General features: G+C 45.4%; 1 protein-coding gene across 1 annotated transcript in view; it reads right to left on the reverse strand.

Moving 5' to 3' along the window:
* RGS3 (regulator of G protein signaling 3) overlaps positions 1-22096 on the reverse strand; it is a 688935-nt gene that overhangs the window by 646764 nt on the left and 20075 nt on the right. The window contains exon 2 of the mRNA XM_086921262.1: positions 20164-20214. Coding sequence (XP_086777388.1) covers positions 20164-20214 — 51 coding nt within the window. The remainder of the gene's footprint in view (positions 1-20163; positions 20215-22096) is intronic.

Below are 22096 nucleotides of genomic sequence, written 5' to 3' on the forward strand. Positions count from 1 at the left end.
GTTCTATTAGGAGACAGGAGAGAATCTGGGAAAAGTTTATGTAAACTTTAATTATATACTCCTTTTTGTTTAAGATTTGACTTGACTAACATTTATGCACCTAGGACATATTTTTATGTTATAAGAATTATAAGAATTTTTTGTTCACATATGAATTATACCTCGGTTTTATTAATCTGTACTTGATTTTCTTATTGTATGACAAAATGAATGACTTTTGCTTTTCTTTCTCTGTCTGTTTCTCACAATGATAATAAAAATTTAAAAGAAGGAAAAACAGATCTGGTGTATTTCTATCAGAAGGTACCTAGATGTCAGAGCAGATTGTAATAGATAATGGACATGACAGAAGAGAATGCAAAGACATGAGAGAGACGAGAGAGGACTTGTCCAGAAGGTCTTATCAAAGCAATGAGGGTTAAGAAAAGCCTTGAGGGAGGAACTATCGTTTAAGAAAGAGCATTCCTTTTTAGTGGCCCAAATCTCCTTCTCATGGTTTGATTATTTCGGTATAACTAAAGAACATTACCTTAGGATCAGGTCTAATTTCTCTCAAGTGGGATTTCAGACAAGCACGAATTATATCAATTTGTGTTGAGGTGAACAAAGGCAACACTGAGAGCTTTTGGCTCAACGCCACAATCTATTTTGCAGCCCTGGCTGTAATTACACATATAGAGCTTATGCAAAAAAGAAACTTTTTACTTGAACAGGGATTCGGTGGATTCCAGGGTGAAATATTTGGAAGCGTTTAAACAAGTATTGAACGGTCATATGCTTCCATTATTTTTTCTGAAAGTGAGGGGGGAGGCATGGCCAAAGACTGAGCCAATGTAATGCCTTGCAATATAGAGAAAACCATATAAATTCAGGCAGGCGCGCAACACCCATTGGGCTCACCGGGCTTCAGCCCCCCCCCCGTCGCCTCCTCTGCCCGGGCTAAGATTACACGCACTGAAATGGTGCAAGATAGCATCCGATCGGAGAATGATTTTTTAAATGCTTTCTGAGAGGCCCAGCAGCCCGAGCCAGCCAGCCTCTGCTTCAGTGAGTGACCTCCTGCCCCCACCTCTTGTTTTCCTTTACGGTGGCGCCGCGAGGTGAAATCCTTGCCTGAAGGCAGGGATTTCACCTAAGCACTTGATCGCTTGTGAGCATGGGGTGTGAAGTGCACAGCAGGGGGAAAGGGCTGGCCAGTTAAGGTGATGCTTTTCCTTTGTAAAGGAATTTCTGCTGGCGTCATAGCCCATGGGGTGCTGTCTGTGCACTTGTATAGATGTGTATTTCATACAAGTGCGCAGACAGCAACCCCTGGGCTATGACACCAGCAGGAATTAATTTACAAAGGAAAAGCATCACCTGCACTGGCCATCCCTTTGCCCCTGCTGTCTGTGTACTTGGATGGAATTCACATCCAAGGCGCTGCTCACCAGATAAATGGTGAACAGGGCCATGGATCTTTCTATAAGTCCCAGTAACTTTAATGCATTTTTCAGTACAGCATTACCTACTGCCTGCATGTCTAGGCTACTTTGAATGTTGTTCTTGACTTACATACATAGAAACGTCAAAGAGGACAGTCCCCTCCATATATGCAAATGTAGTGTAAGTTTGTAGTGTTCATTTTTTTTTTGTGGTGGTAGTGGGTAATTTTAGAGTTCAGGGTGGGTGTGGGTTTTAGGGTGCCAGTGAGTACTTTTATGGTTCAGGGTGGGTTACGGATTGGGGTGCCAGGGGGTAATTTTAGGGTTCTGAGCGGGTATGGGTTTTGGGGTTCCAGGGGGCAATTTTAGGGTTCAAGGGGAGTATGGGTTTTGGGGTGCCAGGGGACATTTTAGGGTTCAGCGTGGGTATGTGTTTTGGTGTGCCAGGGGTAATTTTAGGGTTCAGGGCAGGTGTGGGTTTTGGGATGTCAGGGGGCTATTTTAGGGTTCAGGGTGGGTATGGGTTATGGGGTGCCAGGGAACATTTTAGGGTTCAGCGTGGGGATGTGTTTTGGTGTGCCAGGGGTAATTTTAGGGTTCAGGGCAGGTGTGGGTTTTGGGGTGTCAGGGGGCAATTTTAGGGTTTAGGGTGGGTATGGGTTATGGGGTTTCAGGGGGGAATTATGGTTCAGGGTTGGTATGGGTTATGGGATGCCGGGGGGAATTTATGGTTCAGCATGGGTATGGGTTTTGGGGTGCCAGGGGTAATTTTAAGGTTCAGGGTGGGTGTGGGTTTTGGGGTGCCATGGGATTAATTTTAGGGTTCAGCGTGGGTATGTGTTTTATAGTGCCAGGGGTAATTTTAGGGTTTAGGGCAGGTGTGGGTTTTGGAATGTCAGGGGGCTATTTTAGGGTTCAGGGTGGATATGGGTTATGGGGTGCCAGAGGGGAATGTATGGTTCAGCATGGGTATGGGTTTTGGGGTGCCTGGGGTAATTTTAAGGTTCAGAGTGGGTATGGGTTTTGGGGGGCAAGAGGGTAATTTATGGTTCAGCATGGGTATGGTTTCTGGGGTGCCAGGGGTAATTTTAGGGTTCAGGGCTGGTATGGGTTTTAGGGTGTGAGGGGGTTAATTTTAGGGTTCAGCGTGGGTATGTGTTTTGGTGTGCCAGGGGTAATTTTAAGATTCAGGGTGAGTATGGGTTTTGGGGGGCAAGGGTGTAATTTTAGGGATTACTGCGGGTATGGGTTTTGGGGTGCCAGGGGTAATTTTAGGGTTCAGGTGGGTATGGGTTTTGGGGTGCCAGGGGTAATTTTAGGGTTCAGGGTGGGTATGGGTTTTGGGGTGTCAGGGGGTAATTTCAGAGTTCAGGGTGGTAATGGGTTTTTTGGACTTGCAATGATAAACATTTCACGTGCACATTGTCCTCCTATAGAAGCAATTGTTAATGAACTGGCGAAAAAGGGTCGTCGCCTTGAAATGGCATTGTGAAAATTGGTTATAATGTATTCCTAAAGTGCTTTGTAGTAAAATATATTAAATTGGCCTTTTAATTCAGTACATTCTGTTCCTTTTTCATAAGACAATAGCATATAAATGCATCAAATTAACAAAAATGTGTGCTTTAATTGTTGTCCAGTTTCAAATGCAGAATTCACCACATTTTTTTCTCGGCTTGACCTGAGCATTAACCGATCCTGATTATCTGCCATTTTAGCTCCGCCCCATTGATTAACATTAGCCACGCCCCTTCACCTGCCATGTTAGCCCCCCCCCCGAAATTAAGACCTAGTTGCGCCCCTGAATTCATGGATATGGCGGGGAAAGAGACCATAACTAAGCAAGCAGGGTAAACGAGTGAGATTTAATTTTGACAGCGGAAGGAGCGAAGGGTCACATATTGGGGATATAACTCAAATATCTGCAGATTACTAGACAACACTAGGTAGCCAACAAGCAGGTAATGACAAGGAATTAATAGACTACCTAACCAGGGTCAGACCTCAATATAACATTGGAAGAGGACATCACAGAAGAAAACAATGAAAATGCACTTGCAAAAATGAAAACTCGAAAAAATCCTGGTGTAATTCTTTTTTTTTTTAATATTTCTTTTTATTGAAAAACAAAGCAAGGCAACAACAAAATGCAAAAGTGCATAGACTGTACGAGTGCGGAACGACATTTCAGTAGACATTACAATGAGCAACACACTGATGGGGGAACGTGGGAGGAGAAGAGGGTGCAGCAATAACATTAAAGCAATCAAGAACTAATAAGGGGTCAGGGGGAAAGCGGGACGTCAAGGACTGCAGTCGCTGGTGGTACACATATGTCCCCTCTATATTGATTCCAGGGACCCCAAACTTTATGCCATTTCCGAGGGCGACCCGAGCCAAATATACAGTTTTTTCCCTAAACATGCACCAATCCATGTTTTCCATCCACACCTTAAGAGTAGGAGGCCTCTGGGACCCCCACAACTGTGCAATATTCCGTATGGCGATCATGGCCCCTAGAGTCACCCATTGGGTCTGTGCCACATTATGATCCGTGGGCTCCCAAACATTAAACAGGCAGCGCCTGGCCTCTGGCAAGAGAGCCACGCCCGTGACCTCCTGCATCACCTCGTGGATCCTACTCCAATAGTCAGTGACTTCCCGACACTCCCAGATGATGTGGAGGAACGTCCCCAACTGTCCACAACCCCGTTGACACAGACCCTCCTAGGAAAAACCCATCCGGACCAGACGGGGACCCGTGACATAGACCCTATGCAATATCTTGAGGTGAACTAATCTGAGTCGTGCCGGAATCGCGACCTCCTTCGGTGAGGAGATCGCCGATTGCCAGTCTTCATCATCAAGCTCAAGGCTGTCACGGGTCCACTGATCTCGTAATTGCAACAGAAGGTCCGCCCTATGGTTAATCAGTTTTTTATATACCAGGGAGATGGTACTATCTGGCATATGGCCATCTAACACACGGTCCTCAAACGGGGTAGATTCCGGTATCTCCTCCCCTTCCGGGAAGACTGACATCTATGCATGACGGACCTGAGCATAGAGGAAGTACTCCGTCCCTCCCAATTCAAACTCAGTCTGCAAGGCCGCAAACTATTTCACTTGTCCCTTAACCAAGAAGTCTCCCACCTTGGAGATGCCAATGAGATCCCACTTGTCGAATCCCTTAGTGTTCCACAATTCACCAAACCTATCAGAGCCGAAAAGCGGGGTCGCCAAGGTCAAACGATCCTTCCACCCTAACGAGCTAGTAGCGTCTTGCCAGATCCGTACGGCCGTTCTCGTCGGCCCCGTCAGAGACTTTACCACAGATTTAGAATATAATGCTCTGTAATAATTGCCTCCGGGAAGTAACCACCTATCCATGGCTAAACCAGGATTTAACTCAGGGCCATACATACCGTGATTGACGGCACCTAACTGCGATGCCCAATAATATCTTTTAATTTCGGGAGAGCAATACCCGAATCGTACCATGGGAGCGTTAATTTGGCAAGAGCAATAAGAGGTCTGCCATCCCACAACAATTTCCTTTGCAGACCCTTAACTACTTGAAAATAACTGGCTGGAACAATGTCAAGTGTGTTCTGAAGGGCATGTAAAAAACGAGGGAGAGACATCATCTTAAAAAGAGCTGCTCGCCCGAGCAGTGACAGTGGAAGCTTCCGCCAGCCCGCAACATCTCGCTTCAACCGACTCAAAGGAGGGAGAAGGTTCTTTTCATATTGAACCAAGGGGTCCATCGAAACATAGATCCCAAGATATTTAAACCCCTCTTGCGCTATCTGGATGGTGCAGTTATGCGGTAGGATCGGAGCATCACCACAAAGAACATAGAGATAGGATTTCACCCAGTTGATAATTAGGCCTGAGTTTCTACCGAAGGAAGCCAAAACATCACATAATACTATCAGAGATTTCCTGGGAGAAGTCAAGTAAAGCAAGATGTCATCCGCAAATAAGGAGATGCGGTCTTCGAACTGCGGAGACCAATGAATACCCCTCATTGAAGGCTCCCAACGGATCCAAGCTGCGAGAGGCTCTAGGGCCAACGCGAACAAAAGAGGAGACAGCGGGCAACCCGGGCGAGTACCCCGCCCGAGACAAAATGGTGCAGAGCCGCGTCAATTAACAACTATCTGAGCAAGGGGGTACGCATAGAGAAGTCGCACCCAGCCAATGAAATTCGACCCGAAGCCAAATTTAGTCAACACCGCCCACAAATACGGCCATTCCACCGTATCGAACGCCATAGTGGCATCTAATGACGCCAAAATGGCCGGCTCACGCAGCGTTGCGGCCCTCGCGAGAGCCACGTGCAGACGCCCAAGGTTCAACGCCGTATTTCTGTGCGGGATAAAACCAGACTGATCCGGATGGACCAGCTCACTAATGACCTTGATAAGTCTATTAGCCAGCAACTTGGCCAGAATTTTAGGTTCGCCATTTAACAGTGAAATCAGTCGGTACGAAGCACACTTATTCCTCGGTTTCCCTTCCTTATGTATTACCACAATCGATGCCAACCGTTGATCGCAGGGGAGAAGACTCCGATCCCGGGACTCTAGGAACAGGTCTCTTAAATACGGACCAATCTTGTCGGGTCGAAGCTTGACCGTTGGGACCCATTGCTTTACCCGAGTGTAAGGAACGCATAGCTAACACTACCTCATCCGCAGTGATTTTACAGTCCATGAGGTCTCGGTCCGCCTCAGAAACACTCAGGAGTGCAATATCTCGCAGCAGCAAGCAAGAGTCCACCTCCGGCCTATCCGACACGGAAGAGTAAACAGTGTGAAAATGATTGGCAAAACATGCCCCTATCCCTTGTGGGTCAGTGATCAGCGCCCCACTCTCCATCTCGATTTCAGGCACCACACGACTAGCTCTATCCTTCCTATCCAACCATGCAATCAATTTGCCCGCCTTGTCCCCAACATTATAGAGACGCCCCTGCTGTTCCCGACTAAGGGCCTTCGCACCATCCGTCACCAACGTCCTATATTCCAGCTGCTTCAATTGCAGGACATGCAGTCTAGCGTGGGTCACCTCCTGTTCTAGTTCTAGCTCCAAATCAGCTATCTCCGTCTCTACTCTTACCACATCCTCTTCCTTCTGCTTCTTAACTCCAGCAATTAACGATAGAGCTTGACCCCTAAGGGCAGTCTTGAAAGCCTCCCACAGCGATATCGAGGATGAAACCGAACCTTCATTCTCCCGGAAATAATGATCCAAAGCCTTTACAAGCTCACTGCGAGTCTTAGGATTTCGAAGATACCAAGGGTTGATAGGGGCTACCCGTCCCCCGGCGCCAAATCAAACCGAAGCCACAGCGGGGAGTGATCGGAGATACCCCGAGCCATATGTCTGACCTCCGCAACATAGGACGCGTGTGCAGCCGGCACCAACACATAGTCTATCCTAGAGAGACTACCATGGGTGCCCGAGTGAAACGTATACTGCTGCTGAGTAGAGTGAAGCAGTCTCCAGCAGTCCACCAGGCCTATTGTGTCAATGAAGTCAGGCAGCCAGCCATGCACCCCTCTAAGGTCTCTAGGTGGATGTCTATCAAGCATACCAGAAACCACTGCATTAAAATCGCCACCTAGAATCAACACCCCCCCGGGGAGAACAAGTAGAACCCGTCCCAGGTCAGCGAAGGTTGTAGACTGCAGGCCAGGAGAAACATAAATAGAGACCAGGGAAAGCGTGCGGCCCTCCCACCGTCCCGAAACAGCCACATATCGCCCCCTTTTATCAAGGACCGTAGAGTCCACCTCAAGCGGGAGAGAGTTCTTAATAAGGATTCCAACCCCCCAAGACCCGGAAGAGAACCCAGCGTGTGCCACAAGACGATATCCCTTCCTGTTCATGGCATGACATGTATTTCCTATCAAGTGGGTCTCCTGAAGTTGCACAACATCAGAGGAATGTCGTTTTAAAAGTTGCAATACCACCCCACGCTTAATCTTGTCCCCCAACCCGTTAATATTCCAGCACATCAAACGCAACCCCCTAACCCCATCATGAAAGAGAAAGAAGATCCAACCCCGTCTGAGTCCAGCACGTCAATGAACATGTCTTGCAATACAGCGCCTTGCGAAAACAGTAACCTGAAAACCACCACCCTCCCAAACAACCCATTGCAATAACCCCCACCCTGCACCCCTGCTTACGACTATAGAGCCACCCCAACTTGCAGTGTACCTGTTGCCCCCACATCTAAACTAAGCTACAAGAAGTAAAGCTGAGGAGGAGAGAGATCCACCGATAGCCGTGCCACCCCCATTCCATCTGCAATTAATCGTACATCAAGATTCGAACCAACACAGTAATAAACCCCCTAGTGTCCGCAGAAACCAGACAGATGGTGCTCATTCCTGCTCCATAGTTCCTCCCTCTGCTCCGCCAGACTGTCTCTCTGGTTCTTGTTGGATCGGCAGAGTGTCCAACCAGTCGTCCACCACCTCGGGCTTGTCAAATAAGTAGACCCGTTCGTCATACTCGATCCTCAACTTGGCCGGGAAAAGCATGGCGTATTTGAGACCCATATCACAAAGACTCCTCTTCACCCCCAGAAAACTGAGCCTCTGTTTCTGGACTGTCTGCGTGAAATCCAGGTAGAAACTGATGGATGAGTTCTCGAATTTCAAGGGCCCACCCGCTCGAGAGGCCTGGAGGATAGCGTCTCTGTCCCGAAAGTTGAAAAACTGCGCTATCATAGGCCTCGGCGGGGCACCCACTTTCGGCCTGCCGCCCGGGACCCTGTGGGCCCGCTCCAAAGTGAAGAACTTGCTCAGTCCCTTGGGCGCTAGATGGTTGACAATAAGGTCCTCAACAAAGAGGTCAGCCGCTTGATTTTCCGCCTTTTCCGGAACCCCAATTATACGGACATTGTTCCGCCGGGCCCTCCCTTCAAAATCCTCCAGGCGACCGATAACGATGTCATTCGAGGCCTTCAGGTTACGGGCAACCTCGGTCTGCAGGTCGACGACATCATCAGTTAGACTCGATATTTTTATGTCCAATGATTTGACCTTTTCATTAGTTTTTGTAAGGTCTGTGCGAATCAAATTCACATCGATCGCCACTCTATCCAATTTATGGGCAAGGGTCTCCATTTGCTTCCCAAGGGAAGACCGGATACCATCGATGGCGGACATCACGTTCTGTAAAGTTGGTTCAGTTACCGGAGCCGATGAGTCCTTCGCCTCCTCCAGTGACCTACCTGGTCCACTGGGCGACCCCTTAACCTGAGCATATCGATCCATGACATTGGTTTGGGTATATCCACCCCGTCTGGTGGTTTTCGACTTCTGTTTGTCCCCCTCCGGTTTGCTCACCATTTCGGGAAAATGCCCAGTTGCTGCCCAAATCAAGACCGGGGGGAACAAGCGTCCAGTCCAGTAAGCAGTAGACAAGACCCAACTGCTATGGAAGTCGACCAATGTGGCTTATCCGCTCAGAGTCAACAAAGCGAAAGTACACTCTAGGCCAAAGTCCGACACCTCGTATATTGTTCAGTACGCTCAAGCACCAACAGGGGTACGAGATTTCACTGCAATGAGACGTCCCCAGGCCCGGGATCCGAACCAAGTGCCAAAAACGAAAGTGAAAGTGAAGCCAGACCGGCCGCCTCCGCGATCCCAGGCCGATGTTGTTCGATTACGCCCCGGGCACCATGCCAACCCAAGCGCCGGGCATCCAAGAGACGAAGGCCGCAAACTTTCCAGCACCACAACTCCGGCCTCTGGGGTCCGATTGGGATACAAATTTCAGCTTTCACGTCTCCCGGGATTCATCTGCACGAACATGTTGAAGGCGAACAGGATAAATGACAGGATATATTTGGGAGGTTACGAGGGTCTCGGGAGCCCTGTGCTCACGCGGCCATCTTGTTTGCGCGCGAAGCTCCTCCCTCCTGGTGTAATTCTTAAGGTTATAAAACGTAAGACCCAGACAAATAAATGTTAGTTATGTTTACAGAAACAAGAGAAATTGCAATATTACCACTAGATTTAAGAAAAGCAATTATGACAGTATTTCCAAAGGATGGGAAACAAACCAATGAGTTGCCGAATACTATTTAACATTCCTCCTGAACAGGGGGACTAAAAAAATGTGGACATATTAGCAACTAGAAAGGAACATAGATAAGGAGCTTGGAAGAGGGCAGTGCGAGTTATGTGGATGCAGCGCATTGTCTCACTACATGTGGATACTATATTGACCTGCAGTGAAGACCCAGAGGTTAAAAGATGGAAAAAATGGGGAAAAAAGAGAGTGAAGACACAGAAACATTTGGCGAGACGAGAGCCCAAGAACAATGATCCACACATTAAGTAGGTATGTATATGACAGGGCATTGGTTTTGAAAAAATATCAAAATCTACCACTGGGTTACACAACCAATTGTCTTGTCAGCTAATACCCATCTCTTGGAGTATTAAGGGAATTAGCGGGGTAAAAGACATGTTTCTATATGCTTATATGGAGGAAATGCAGACAGGACTGTGCTAGTTTGTTTGCTTAGAAAAAGGCCATAATGACTCTAGAGTCAAAGGATGTACTAACAACATAGAAACTACTTTTGCACATGGACAGATTGCCAACTAGAGGAAGACGACAAGTAGCATATTGCTGGACTATTATAAATCAAGGGCATACCCTCACACATCTTACTGGCTCTTATTAAATACTGTTGTCCATGTTGCACAAAGAGTAATACTACAGATACCGTAAACAATTACATGCTCTGGAGAGCTACACACAGAAAAAAATACTATCCCGGAACACTTGCTCTAGAAGTTCAAGTGCAGATCTAATCCATCTGCTACACCCCCTCCATGCAATAAGCTAGGGTTGGCCAAAGACTACTAAGAACCGAACACAGACAATACCAGCAATGAAGAGACATAGGACTTACAAATCTACTAAAAAGAACCCAGCCGTCAAGACAAAAGAGCTCTGCCTCTCGCAAGACCGTTTGCTCCTGCCATAAGACCTCACTCAAACACAGGTACCCATTAAAATATAGCTCTCCACACACCCTTCAAGAGTTTATGCGAAACTAATAGAGGTCTTCGTGGCCTCTGGTCACTGAGAATCTCCCACCTTTTTTTCTGTGATTTTGAAGGCAGACCACATTAGGGGAAAGGTCTTGCCTCGTGCATCAGTAAAGGTGCTAAAAGTTTCAAGAACTAAGCAAAGAACATCTACCAATCAACTGCGATCTCACTCCGATGGGTTAATTTCAATGTAGTTACAGTAAACTATGGCTTTTCTCTCTAGCAAGACCTTAATTCCCAATCTGTCCTGCTCTCGAATCATATCCAGGAAGAGGCTGAGTGAATGCTCAATCACAGAAAGGACGTGGCTGGTGAAATCTTCTAATGTGGAGCTTGACCCAGAGTGCTGTTGTGGGAGGCACTGTACGAAGTATTTGCTTAAGTATATCATCAAACTGTGTTTATGAACACATTTTTTCCTCCTATCTGGAACTCAGGGTTTCTGCAATTAGAGCTATTAGACCAAGCAAAAGTGATCAATAAAAGATAGAGTAAAATAATTAGTAATATTTATGTCAATAATGCTGAGGGAATTTATTAGTGAAATATGCTTCTGTGATCTAATGTGGAGTAACGTAAATACATTTCTACCCCCTATAATTTCAACAAAAATCAATACAAACATTATAAAATCCAAGCAAAGTATAAAGCTTTCAGATTAACTTTCTGTAATTTAATGAAGATCATAGTGTTTCGAAAACTCTACTATAATCTAAAGTAGATTAAATAAATTAGAATATTTTTTCTTTAATCTATCAAACAGGCAGTGCACAATTAGAGCAAATATCCAATCCAGAGTAATTCAATTAAAAGCAATCTCCAATGATCCACACTCTCCTATAATCCAGGAAAGGTTACATCAAATAGAATAATCTTGAATTGTTTAATATATGGTTAAATAATCAGTGCAATTTTCTTCAGTGATCCAATAAAAAGTATATTTGGAGAAATCCTCTGCAAACAAAGGGTAATGTAATGAAATTATTCTCACTCTATAATCAATGCAAGATAAGGTAATTCCCGCAATGTCCTTATTGCTGGGATTCCTTTAGGGCAATTGGCAGGGTAAAGTAACCACAGTCAACAAATGTAATGCTACACATGGTAGAAAATATGCGTAATCTTCTATAATTTAATACAGGTCAAAGACATTGTAAATGCCTCAACTTTGCAATATTTATTTCAAAGATTGTGAAACTAGAAATGTAGATTATGGTACAAGAACATGAAATCCTTTCAAATAGTGGTTTAGGGACGTTTTTACTGCCGCTGCATCGGTTTGTTTAAGAAATGTGTTCTTGTGAGGGAAGCCAACACTACTGATGTGTGTGTACACTGAACACAGCTGAACCTATCAATGTTGCTCACCTATGCTATGTGGAAGGAAAATGTACACTGCAATGTGTACACATACTGAGGGTATACAGACGGTTGTACTGCTACTACCCTTACTGTACCTATTCAGTGAGTTCTATAACTAAACTTTCAATGTTGATGCTGTTTATTATGGAAAGTTATGATAAAGGTAATAGGAAGGACATGTTTATTGTGAAAAGCTCATGTTAAAGACAATAGGCATGTATAGGTGGATTCCCATCACTCTGAAATAAAATCTGCAAGGAGGCTTCTCATAGATATCGCTGCATGGAAGTTCACAGATTACCATAGCAGGCAAGAGCTTTGAGGTTACTTATCTCAGACTACCCATGGGAATAGAAGACTTGCACTGCACTAATACTCAGAGCCTTTTTGGAGAGATACTACTTTGTTTTTCCAACTATAGTTGTAATTTTATGAATGTATGCCTGATGGGTGCCTTATGGAAAAGCTCACACTAAAAACTGTAGGTCTGATCTTGTTATTGGGACAAGTCAATGTGAAAAACATTTGTTAAATTTAACAGGAAATTAATGGAGGATTGCTAAACAGGTATTTTGTTACATGAAATCTCAGAGATTACCATAGTAGGCAATGGTTTTGGTGTTGGTCATCCCTCCCCCCTCCAGCCCCACTCCCCGACATACCTGGCGGTAGAAGCTTTTTACTGTGATCATTTTCGTCAGTCCCTTTTTAGAGGGTTTAGGCATTGTTTAATCAACTGCAATTTTGAGCATTCTTGGAATTGTAGAACTAAGAATGACTGTTGTCAGCCTATGCGCACTTCAATAAGTCTGTGTTATTTATGGTATCAAGCCAATGCTAAAGGCCAAATGCCTTATTGGTTAATTGGATGTAGTTATACCAGATTCCAAAGGATTCCTCTGCTATTACATAACAGTAATCAAGTGCAAACAAAGGTTGCCTGTACCTTTATAAAGGTTAGATGTTTCCAGGCCCATCATGCAATGTACTGGCAGTTGCCTCTTAGAAACCAAAAATCAAACATTTTCCTTCCCAAAAAACTAAATTAACAAATGATCACTCACTCAAAATTCACAATAGCATATCTAATCCAACACAACCAAATACCACGGAATTTTGAAAACAAATATATATACAGCTTTAATAATTCTCCTTTAAAGCTCCTACACTTAAAATTTCATATGCACAAAAACATCAACATAAAAATACATTTCTATAGATTTTTTTCAAAATTCCGTGATACTTGGTCGTGTTGGATTACATTGTTTGTTGATTTTGTTTTTGCCTTGTGAGGAAGATTTTAAATTTTGCTTTGTAGAACTCTGTCCCCTTGGATTGAGGGGTAGCTCTAATTACTTTTGATCTAGCCACTTCCTTTTATTGAATATATAGAGTTATACTTAAGATACCAAAGTTGACCGTATTCATACACATGGCTGATAAAGTGCTGTCACAGTCTTTTTAATGACAATCAAAAGTTAGACTAGAGTAGATCCCTTAATGGCTTTGTAGATCTGGCCCTAATTGTTTTTAAGAACTTGAAGAGGGTTATACTACTGTTCCAATTTCCTGAGATTACATTTATCTTTCCACTTTTATTGTAGTTTTACACTCAATGTGTCAACCTATAACTGGTGAAGAGTAAATACAAGATAAGGATTTGCAAACCGATATATTTGCCACTGGTTGTTAATCTTTTTCACTCTAAAAATACTTATGATTATAATGTTTTTTTGTAAACCTTTACTGTTGTAGGAACTGCAAGGTGCCTACCAATATAAATATATATATATATATATATATATATATATATATATATATATATATATATATAACTACCACCTCCTCCAAACGAAAGAGACGTGACCCAGAAGAGAGATTTGAGGGAGCACTTTAATGCATAGAAGTCTCAGGCGGATGCATTTCGGCACATTTTGCCTTCCTCAGCGCCCCTCTCCAGCTGCTCCCTATGCTGTGAATGTTCCGCCTGTCACGTTGTTTTAAACAGGAACCATACTCCGCCCACACGTTGTGCAGCAATCAGACTTGTGTAATCCCATGTGGTGGAACTACACTTCCCACAAGGCCCCAGTGGTGTGCCTCGAGGGAATTGCAAACTGCTGTGGCGTGATGAAAGTTCAAGTCGGCTCCTGTGATAGGCGCAGCCTTTGAAGTCTGTTGGTAGGTGAGACACCTTTGCTTTTCGGTGCCCCCTCGGGTCCCCCTTCCTTTTTCCGCCATCACCGCTCTGCCTGATGTCCTTTGCGGGGGTTGGCGCGGTATTCCGGTCACCCAAACAGCAGATAGGCTTATCCACTGACCGCGTTGTAGACCAAGCGTCCTGGGGGGTAATGGACAATTTTGCTACCGCAATATATATATATATAATAAAGAAGTGGCTAAAAGCATTTTTTGTTTAAAAAAGAAAACCTTGTCATAGTAATTCAAGGCACTAAAGGAGACTACTTTATGTGCATGCAAAAGTACTCCTTGTGAAACAGCAGTATGTCGTCACTCACAGTGAAGGTAGTTGTAGGAAGGTAGGATCCTTCTCCATGGTTACCCCACACTTTTTGCCTGGTGCTAAGCTGTTACTAACTAGTCTGACTGGGATCCTGCTAGGCAGGACCCCAGTCTCTCTCCTTTCTCCCTTGAATTGTTGTGTTCAGTACTTAGGTACAGCCCAGATTGGATACTAGGGTACCCTTATCAGTCCCTAGTATATGGTACTAAGGTACCCAGGGCAAGGTACCCCAGAGGTCCCCCATGGGGTGAAGCATGCATTATACCACCCATGGGCGACCATTCAAAATGTAACTACAGGCCTGCCATTGCAGCCTGTGTAAGATGCTATTAGCACCATTTACTAAAGATATAGGTGTCCTACATCTAGGGTCACTGCACTTAAAACCTATAAGTCACCCCTATTGCAGGTCTTTGCAATCCTGAAGGTAGTGTGTTTGGTTTTAAGTGTGAGGGTGCCCCTGCATGAGCAGGACACCCCTACAGCCTATAGAGTCCATTCTCCCCGGTTGTAAGTAAAGCAGCTATATACCATATAGAGGGGCACCACGTAATTACGCGACGACCATCTCGAAATTGGCTGCAACTACTCCTATCATGTTTGGTATTAAACATGTTGGAATCATACCCCCCACACCATAAACAGAGTGGGGGGATGATTCTAAGCACTGGAAGAGCCCTCTGTTAGGCTCTCAGTGTTCCCAGTACCAGTCTTCTAGACCCAGACAGCACAACATGGGTGCTGCCGACCAGAGACATGATTCTGCCATCCTGCTGCTGAGCCACGCTCGAGCAGGGGAAGGCAGAACAATAGGCATCCTGTCACAGGGAGGTGTGACCACCTCCCAGACAGGATTTAGTGTATTGGGACCGGGTGGATGCGCTTGTCAGCCCCACTAGGTCTGAATGAGGGGCACATTTGGTGCCTCTGTACATAGTCCAGTTCAAACCAGCTCTGGGAGCCGTTGAATCCCACCCTGGCACGAAACTGGACAAAGGACATGGGAGTAACCTCCCCCCTGGCCAGACCCTCCCCTGGGAGGGTCCTCTAAATCGTTAAACCATTTCCTTAGGGCACTTAAGGGCTTACCTATGGGTGGGTCCCTAGATTCGTCGTGGGAAAAGATTCAATTCAGACCCCACTTTTCCTACCGCCTGGACTTCGTTTGGGCCCGACTTAGTCTCCCTTCCAGTCTGCTGCACCGTCTGTGCAGCATACAGGAATCTTCCAAGGCCTGTGGGCATCAAAGACACCTGAATGAATCTCCCTTGAAGTAAAGGAATCACTTCCCTGCATTCACAAGCACCGCAACTAAGCTGACAGGTCTGCTGATCCTGAGCTCCTATAGTCTCCGAAAGGTTCTGCAACACAGGTGGTGGTTCTCCACAGCTCTCGAGGCCTGCCTTGCCCTCTAACCACGTTTGAGGTTAGCAAAGTTTAATTTATATGTCCCCTCCCGATCTCTTAGATCAGGAGATCGAGAATTGCTATGTGTCCCCAGGATTAAGAAGACAAGACAAGGGGGAAGGGCCTTGTCAGTGGCTGGCCCAAAGTTGTGGAATAATCTCCCCATAGAAATCGGACAATGCAGAGAACATCTTCCTTTCAGGAAAAAACTAAAAACGTTTCTCTTTCAGCACTAGGCCATCTATCTAGGGAGGAATGTTATATGATTAGGTCCTCTTTGCTCACAGATGATGCCAGAGGCGCGGAGATACTCCTTCGGGAGTCAATTCCCAGCGCGGTATAAGTTTGCAAATAAATAAAATAAATAAACATCTCTCCTGCGAGGTGCAGAAACCGAACCCCTGTGCACAGCGTCTAATTGCAGTTGCAAAGGCTTGTTGACTTCCTTCCCCCAAGATCTTCAGGCTCCAAGTAGCCCCAACCTAAAGCACCTTCAGTGACCACAGTCTTTGTCCACATCACAACGTTTGCACCGTGGTTTGCATCTTTTGGTGAGCTGCTCGAGGTCCTCTTGCAACTCCAGTGCCTCCGGCCAGTGGGTCCTGTTGAGGGTTACCTTTGTTTCTTTTGGGCCCGCCTGCTTGCTCAGGCCTGCCCTGACTCGGTCCCGAAATTGCACCTTCTTCGACTTCTAAGTAGGTTGCATTTGCCAAGTCTTGTTGGTGCTCCTGCTGGACCCGGCCCCTCAGCGCTCGACATTCCACATAGGACAGCTCGTGCACAGCTCCTGGTCTTCCTCAGTGTCACCTGTTCCTCACAGCTGCAGTCTCATGGTCCTCTTCAACTCTCCTGCAACTCCTGACATTGGTGGGCATTCGTCTTTCAGATCTCCTGGTCACTCCTGAGTGACAGGTACCTCTCAATTAGAATCAACCTTCGGATTCCACTGGACACTTTCTCCCTCTTCAGCAGGGCACTTGCCTTAAGTCCTCCATTGTGTTCGACTGCGGTAACTGACACCACTTTGCAACTATGCACCTGGCTTCCCTGGTGTAGGTAACGTGGGTACTATCCATGGGTGGGGTGGCTCTCCAACCTTTTATCTTCCTCGAGGTTTCTTCAGGGTCCACTGGGAAGGGTCCTTAATCTTTAAAACTCCAACCACAACTTGCACGTTTATTTGTACTGAGCATGCAGCTGTCTTCCAACACTTGACACACGCTCTCCGTAGGGTTCCTAGTCACTCACCATGGGGGGTTCTTTGGGTCCACAGCACTTCCATGTCCACTTAATATTGTCTTGACCCAAGTCGTGGTTCTTATACCACTTTCTTAGTATATTGTTTGGTCCCACCTGGGGTCCACTGTGTATTTCGTGCAATTTACTCGATTTCTATCCAAAGTATTGTGTGCATTGTGCATATCTCTGGGTAAGAGACATTAGTATGTGTTAGAGAGTATTATATAATAAATACATATTTTTATAAATACCTTGTGTGTTTTTTTCACCTAATCTATACATATAAGATTGTATTCTGGTAAAACAAGCTGCTTTACACTCCCTCCAGACTTAAGACTGAAGCTGCTCTCCACAGCTACCACCTAGAGAGCTTTCTAAGGTTGTCTAATGACCTCCTTGGGGGGGGTTATCTCTGCCCCAACTTACTTTTGCCACCAAGAACTGCGCATTAAATATACGGAGGACTTTATAAAAGCTAGACCTGCTCTGTTTTGGCTGAAAATATGGAGGGACCAAGCGGCGTCCCTGACCCGTGATATCATTGAGGACTGCTTGAAATGCGACCGGGCCACCCAGATACCATGGCTCGCGGCGGTGGAAAAAAGCCTACGGAGTGTGGAGCAGGGACATTTATTTACATCTCCCCACATAATAGACTGCTCACATAAGAACTTAGTAAAAAGGGCCCTGTATAGCCACTATAACTGCGAAAGAGGAAAGAAAGACCTCACAAAACCGGCAGTCCTAAGGTATCTCATTTTTCACACCAAGTGACAGGCCTCCTAATCTACCCGAAAGTTATCTGTGCAGAAAGATGAGTAGATGGAATAGGAGTTTGTTGTTCCGGTTCAGGGATGGGAGTATTAAAAATCTATTATGCTTCCCAATAGGATTTAATAGGAATTTGGAGCACTTAAACTGTCCTTGTCGCCTTGGTGTCAAACAAAGCCTTTTGCACTTTACACTCTTTTGTGGTTTTTATGTTAAATACACCAAACATTTTTTAATGCCATATTTTCGTAATACTGACCAATTTGACTTTGAACTAGCTTTTGTAGAGTTATTACGGTTAAACTGTGACGAAGTAATTTTTAGAGACAGTTGCTTTCTTAAATCTGCAGTCCGCTCTAGAGCATCACTGAAATTGCCTTGAAAAGTTTTGTACTGTGAATTGCTGATTTGCACATCGCCTTTTTGCACAAATTACTGCTTCTTTGCACATATTATAGAATTATTTTCTGTAGAGTCGCCAGTCGTAGTTCTTTGAAATATGAGTCCGCTCAAGAGTGTTATTGAATCTGCCCTGAAAAGTTTAGTAAGGTGAATTGCTGTCTTTGAACACTGCTTTATTTTGCACAAATAACTGCGTTCTGCACACATTATAGAATTTTTCTCTGTAGAGTCGCCGACTGCAACTCTTTTTTATGAACTCAAAACTCGATACTTCTAATTTTGAAGCTATTTGTACATACAGCCCATGATGAATTTGCTGTTTTTATCACAGGATTTTAAATGTAAGGGCACCGTACAAGTCAGAGGCCACCGAAGTCATCTGCGGCGTCCCTCAAGGATCCTCGCTGAGCCCTACCCTCTTCAACGTCTACATGAGCCCCCTCGCGGCCATCGCACGCCAGCACAACCTCAACATAATCTCCTACGCCGACGACACCCAGCTGATCCTCTCCCTGACCAACGACCCCGCCACCGCCAGAGCCAACCTGCACGAAGGGATGAAAGAGGTAGCCGAGTGGATGACGACCAGCCGCCTGAAACTGAACTCAGACAAGACGGAGGTCCTCATTCTGGGCTCCTCGCCCTCCGCCTGGGACGACTCCTGGTGGCCCCCCGCCCTGGGCACCGCACCCAAACCGACGAACCACGCACGCAACCTGGGCTTCATCCTGGACTCCTCCCTCTCCATGACCAGACAAGTCAACGCCGTCTCCTCGTCGTGCTTCAACATCCTGCGCATGCTACGGAAGATCTTCTGGTGGATCCCCACGAAGACCAGGAAGACCGTCACCCAGGCCCTCGTCACCAGCCGACTGGACTACGGCAACGCCCTCTACGCCGGAACCACCGCCAAGCTCCAGAAGAGACTCCAGCGGATCCAGAACACTTCAGCCAGACTCATCCTCGACATCCCACGAAACAGCCACATCTCCGGACACCTGAGAGACCTGCACTGGCTCCCCGTCAACAAAAGAATCACCTTCCGTCTCCTCACCCACGCACACAAAGCCCTACACGATCAAGGCCCGAGCTACCTCAACAACCGGATCAACTTCTACGCTCCCAAACGCCACCTCCGTTCTGCCAGCCACGCCCTCGCCGCCGTCCCACGCATCCGTAGAGCGACCACTGGAGGAAGGTCCTTCTCCTACCTGGCCGCCAAGACCTGGAACTCCCTCCCGGCCGACCTGCGCCTGACCCAAGACCACCTCTCCTTCAGGAAGAAGCTCAAGACCTGGCTGTTCGAGCAGTAACGCCCCCCCCCCCCCATCCCCCCATAGCGCCTTGAGACCCTACGGGTAAGTAGTGCGCTCTATAAATGTCTTTGATTGATTGATTGATTGGATTTGGTTTCCTGCATGATATTCCATGATGATGAGATTTTATGTACTTTTATGGATGTTGAATCCGAATAAAGATCTTTTGACTTGACTGGACCTCCTAAATCGCCATAAGGGTTTTCTGGCCTGGTGCAGGGTACTGCATTTACATAAGTGTACATTACATACCAGGCCAGCTTCAGTAGTCAATTGCAACAGGAGGACGGAAGAAAATGCTAATGACACTACAAATGACCAATGTGATAAGAGGGCTACCTGAAAGCCCCATAAACACAAGTAAAATATACATATAATTTTGGGTAAAATCAAAACGCCTTGGTTAACACTAGACCTAAAAAGAACATGGAATGCAGTTAAATAAGAAGTACATCTGAGGAAGTTGGGGGGACAGGTGCGTTGTTTCGGTGGGACTATGTAAAGATTTGGCGACAAATTTTAAAGCGAACGATGATACATACACACTTTTCCAAATGGTTGTTTACAAAAAATATAAATTCTATGCAGAAAAAATCCAATTCATGATTATTTAAAACTCTACTTACTGTGGAGTGTAATAACCTGAGCTCGGGCATGTACCGATAGCTTTAGCTGACCTGAAACAAGAAAATACATCAACATTAATGTCAAAATATTTGCTCACAGTGGTATACGCTATAGAAATAATGTTTGCTTAATAAGAACAAAGCTCCTCTATGAACGACAATGTGTGCGTACTCCATGTCAACGCATATTTTGAAACTACAACAAAGCAAATAAATTGTGAACCACTGTTGTGTCATTCTGAGAGTAGTGGCAGAACCGGGGAGTAAAAGCATCCAAGTGAATGGACAGGTTTATAAACATACGGTATTTTACATCAATTAAAAACTTGACTTATCTGAGGTTAAAATTACCCGTCCATAAACATGAGAAAACTCCCAAGGTAAGATAATTAACCCGGAATCAGATAAATAACCGAATATTTCCAAATTATGGACACAGATGGTACGAAGTCATTGCTCGCAGTCTCTTAAACCATCCGAAATCTCGTTGTGAACGTCTGTATATTCAAAACCATTTGCCACAATTGTGAGTTTTTAATTCTACATAGAGCACTGTAATCCCACTGGGGTTCTACCTAAAAAGTGTGCACATGCATAAGCAGTAACTCATGTGCCTAGGTGTTAAACAATTTACAGATTTCAACCCTTGGATAAAATTTATCTTGAACTAATTCTAGGTCAGGAACAGCAGTAAGATTTATACTCTATTTCTCCACTTTATTTTTTATTTCAGCAGCATTTAATATTTAACAAAACCTACCTTTCCCATGAACCACCAGGAAATGTCCCAGAGAAAAGCTTCAACCAATCAGAACGCAAAATGAACCATATAGGTAGACGTCTTCCTTCTTCTGAGCCCCCTCTTTCTTTGCCTACATGCGCTCTGGACCCTAAAATTTAGCTGCCTTCGCTCAAGCACCGCCTACAATAAGCCTGCAAGAAGCTGTAGGTTTAGAGCCAGTTTTGGTGTAGCCCATTTTGTTGCAAGAGGCAGAAGGCACTTACATGGAGGAGAATCGGTTTCCATCCTCCCTTTAGAGGATGAGTTCTGTGAGGAGGCCTCTATCCACCAAGCGGTGGAGTCAGCCATTGAGTCTCTTGAGAGAAAGCTAAAACACTTAGCATACGTCTTTCCAGAAGTCCTAAATTTGAGCTTAGAGCAACCCTGCCACCGGGCCCCCTACCGCTGGTAGATAATGACCCGGCCAAACGGCCGGCTAAATGGAAAAACGAGTCGAGCGTCGATATGAACACCTTTGACGGGCTTAGTAAAGCCTTCCTATGGCTCTCCTGCCCCACACATTTGTGATAGAGTCCAAATTGACAATGAAACCGCAGTTAGGGGCTATTGTATATACCTATTATTTCAAACTCCAGAAAATTAGAAAAATTGGTCAACTTCTTTCTTTTGAAGCTTTAAAACAAGTCATCATTGCATTGGTCATCTCTAGAGTGGACTATGCTAATTTACTCTCCTTGGGCCTTCCTAAGGGCGTAGTTGACAGGCTTCAATGAATTCAAAAACAGGCTGCAAGGCTCTAGTAGCAATTACCCCATAGGTGTCACATTATGCACATGCTGCAGAAGCTGCACTGGCTACCAACTGAGCAACATCCAGTCTTCAAGGCCTGCTGAATTGTTTTTAAATCCTGACAGGGTTGCAGCCTAGATTTATTTCAGCCCATTTTCACAAATTTGCACCTGGTCGGAATCTAAGATCTTCCCATTTGAATCTTCTGTCTATTCCTTCCTTTAAGAAGAAGACATTGGTTAGCTCCAGTTTCTCAGAACTTGCTCCTCGTATCTGGAATACTCTACCTTCCGATAACAGGTCTGCTACTTGTTTTCCCAAATTTCTTGTTCCCTCCACATAAAAATGTACCCCAAATTGGGAAACTAAGCAGTCTCTGAAGCGGGTGCAGTAGCACATCTG

This window comes from Lissotriton vulgaris, chromosome 5 (genome assembly GCF_964263255.1).
Source record: "Lissotriton vulgaris chromosome 5, aLisVul1.2, whole genome shotgun sequence".
NCBI lineage: Eukaryota > Metazoa > Chordata > Amphibia > Caudata > Salamandridae > Lissotriton > Lissotriton vulgaris.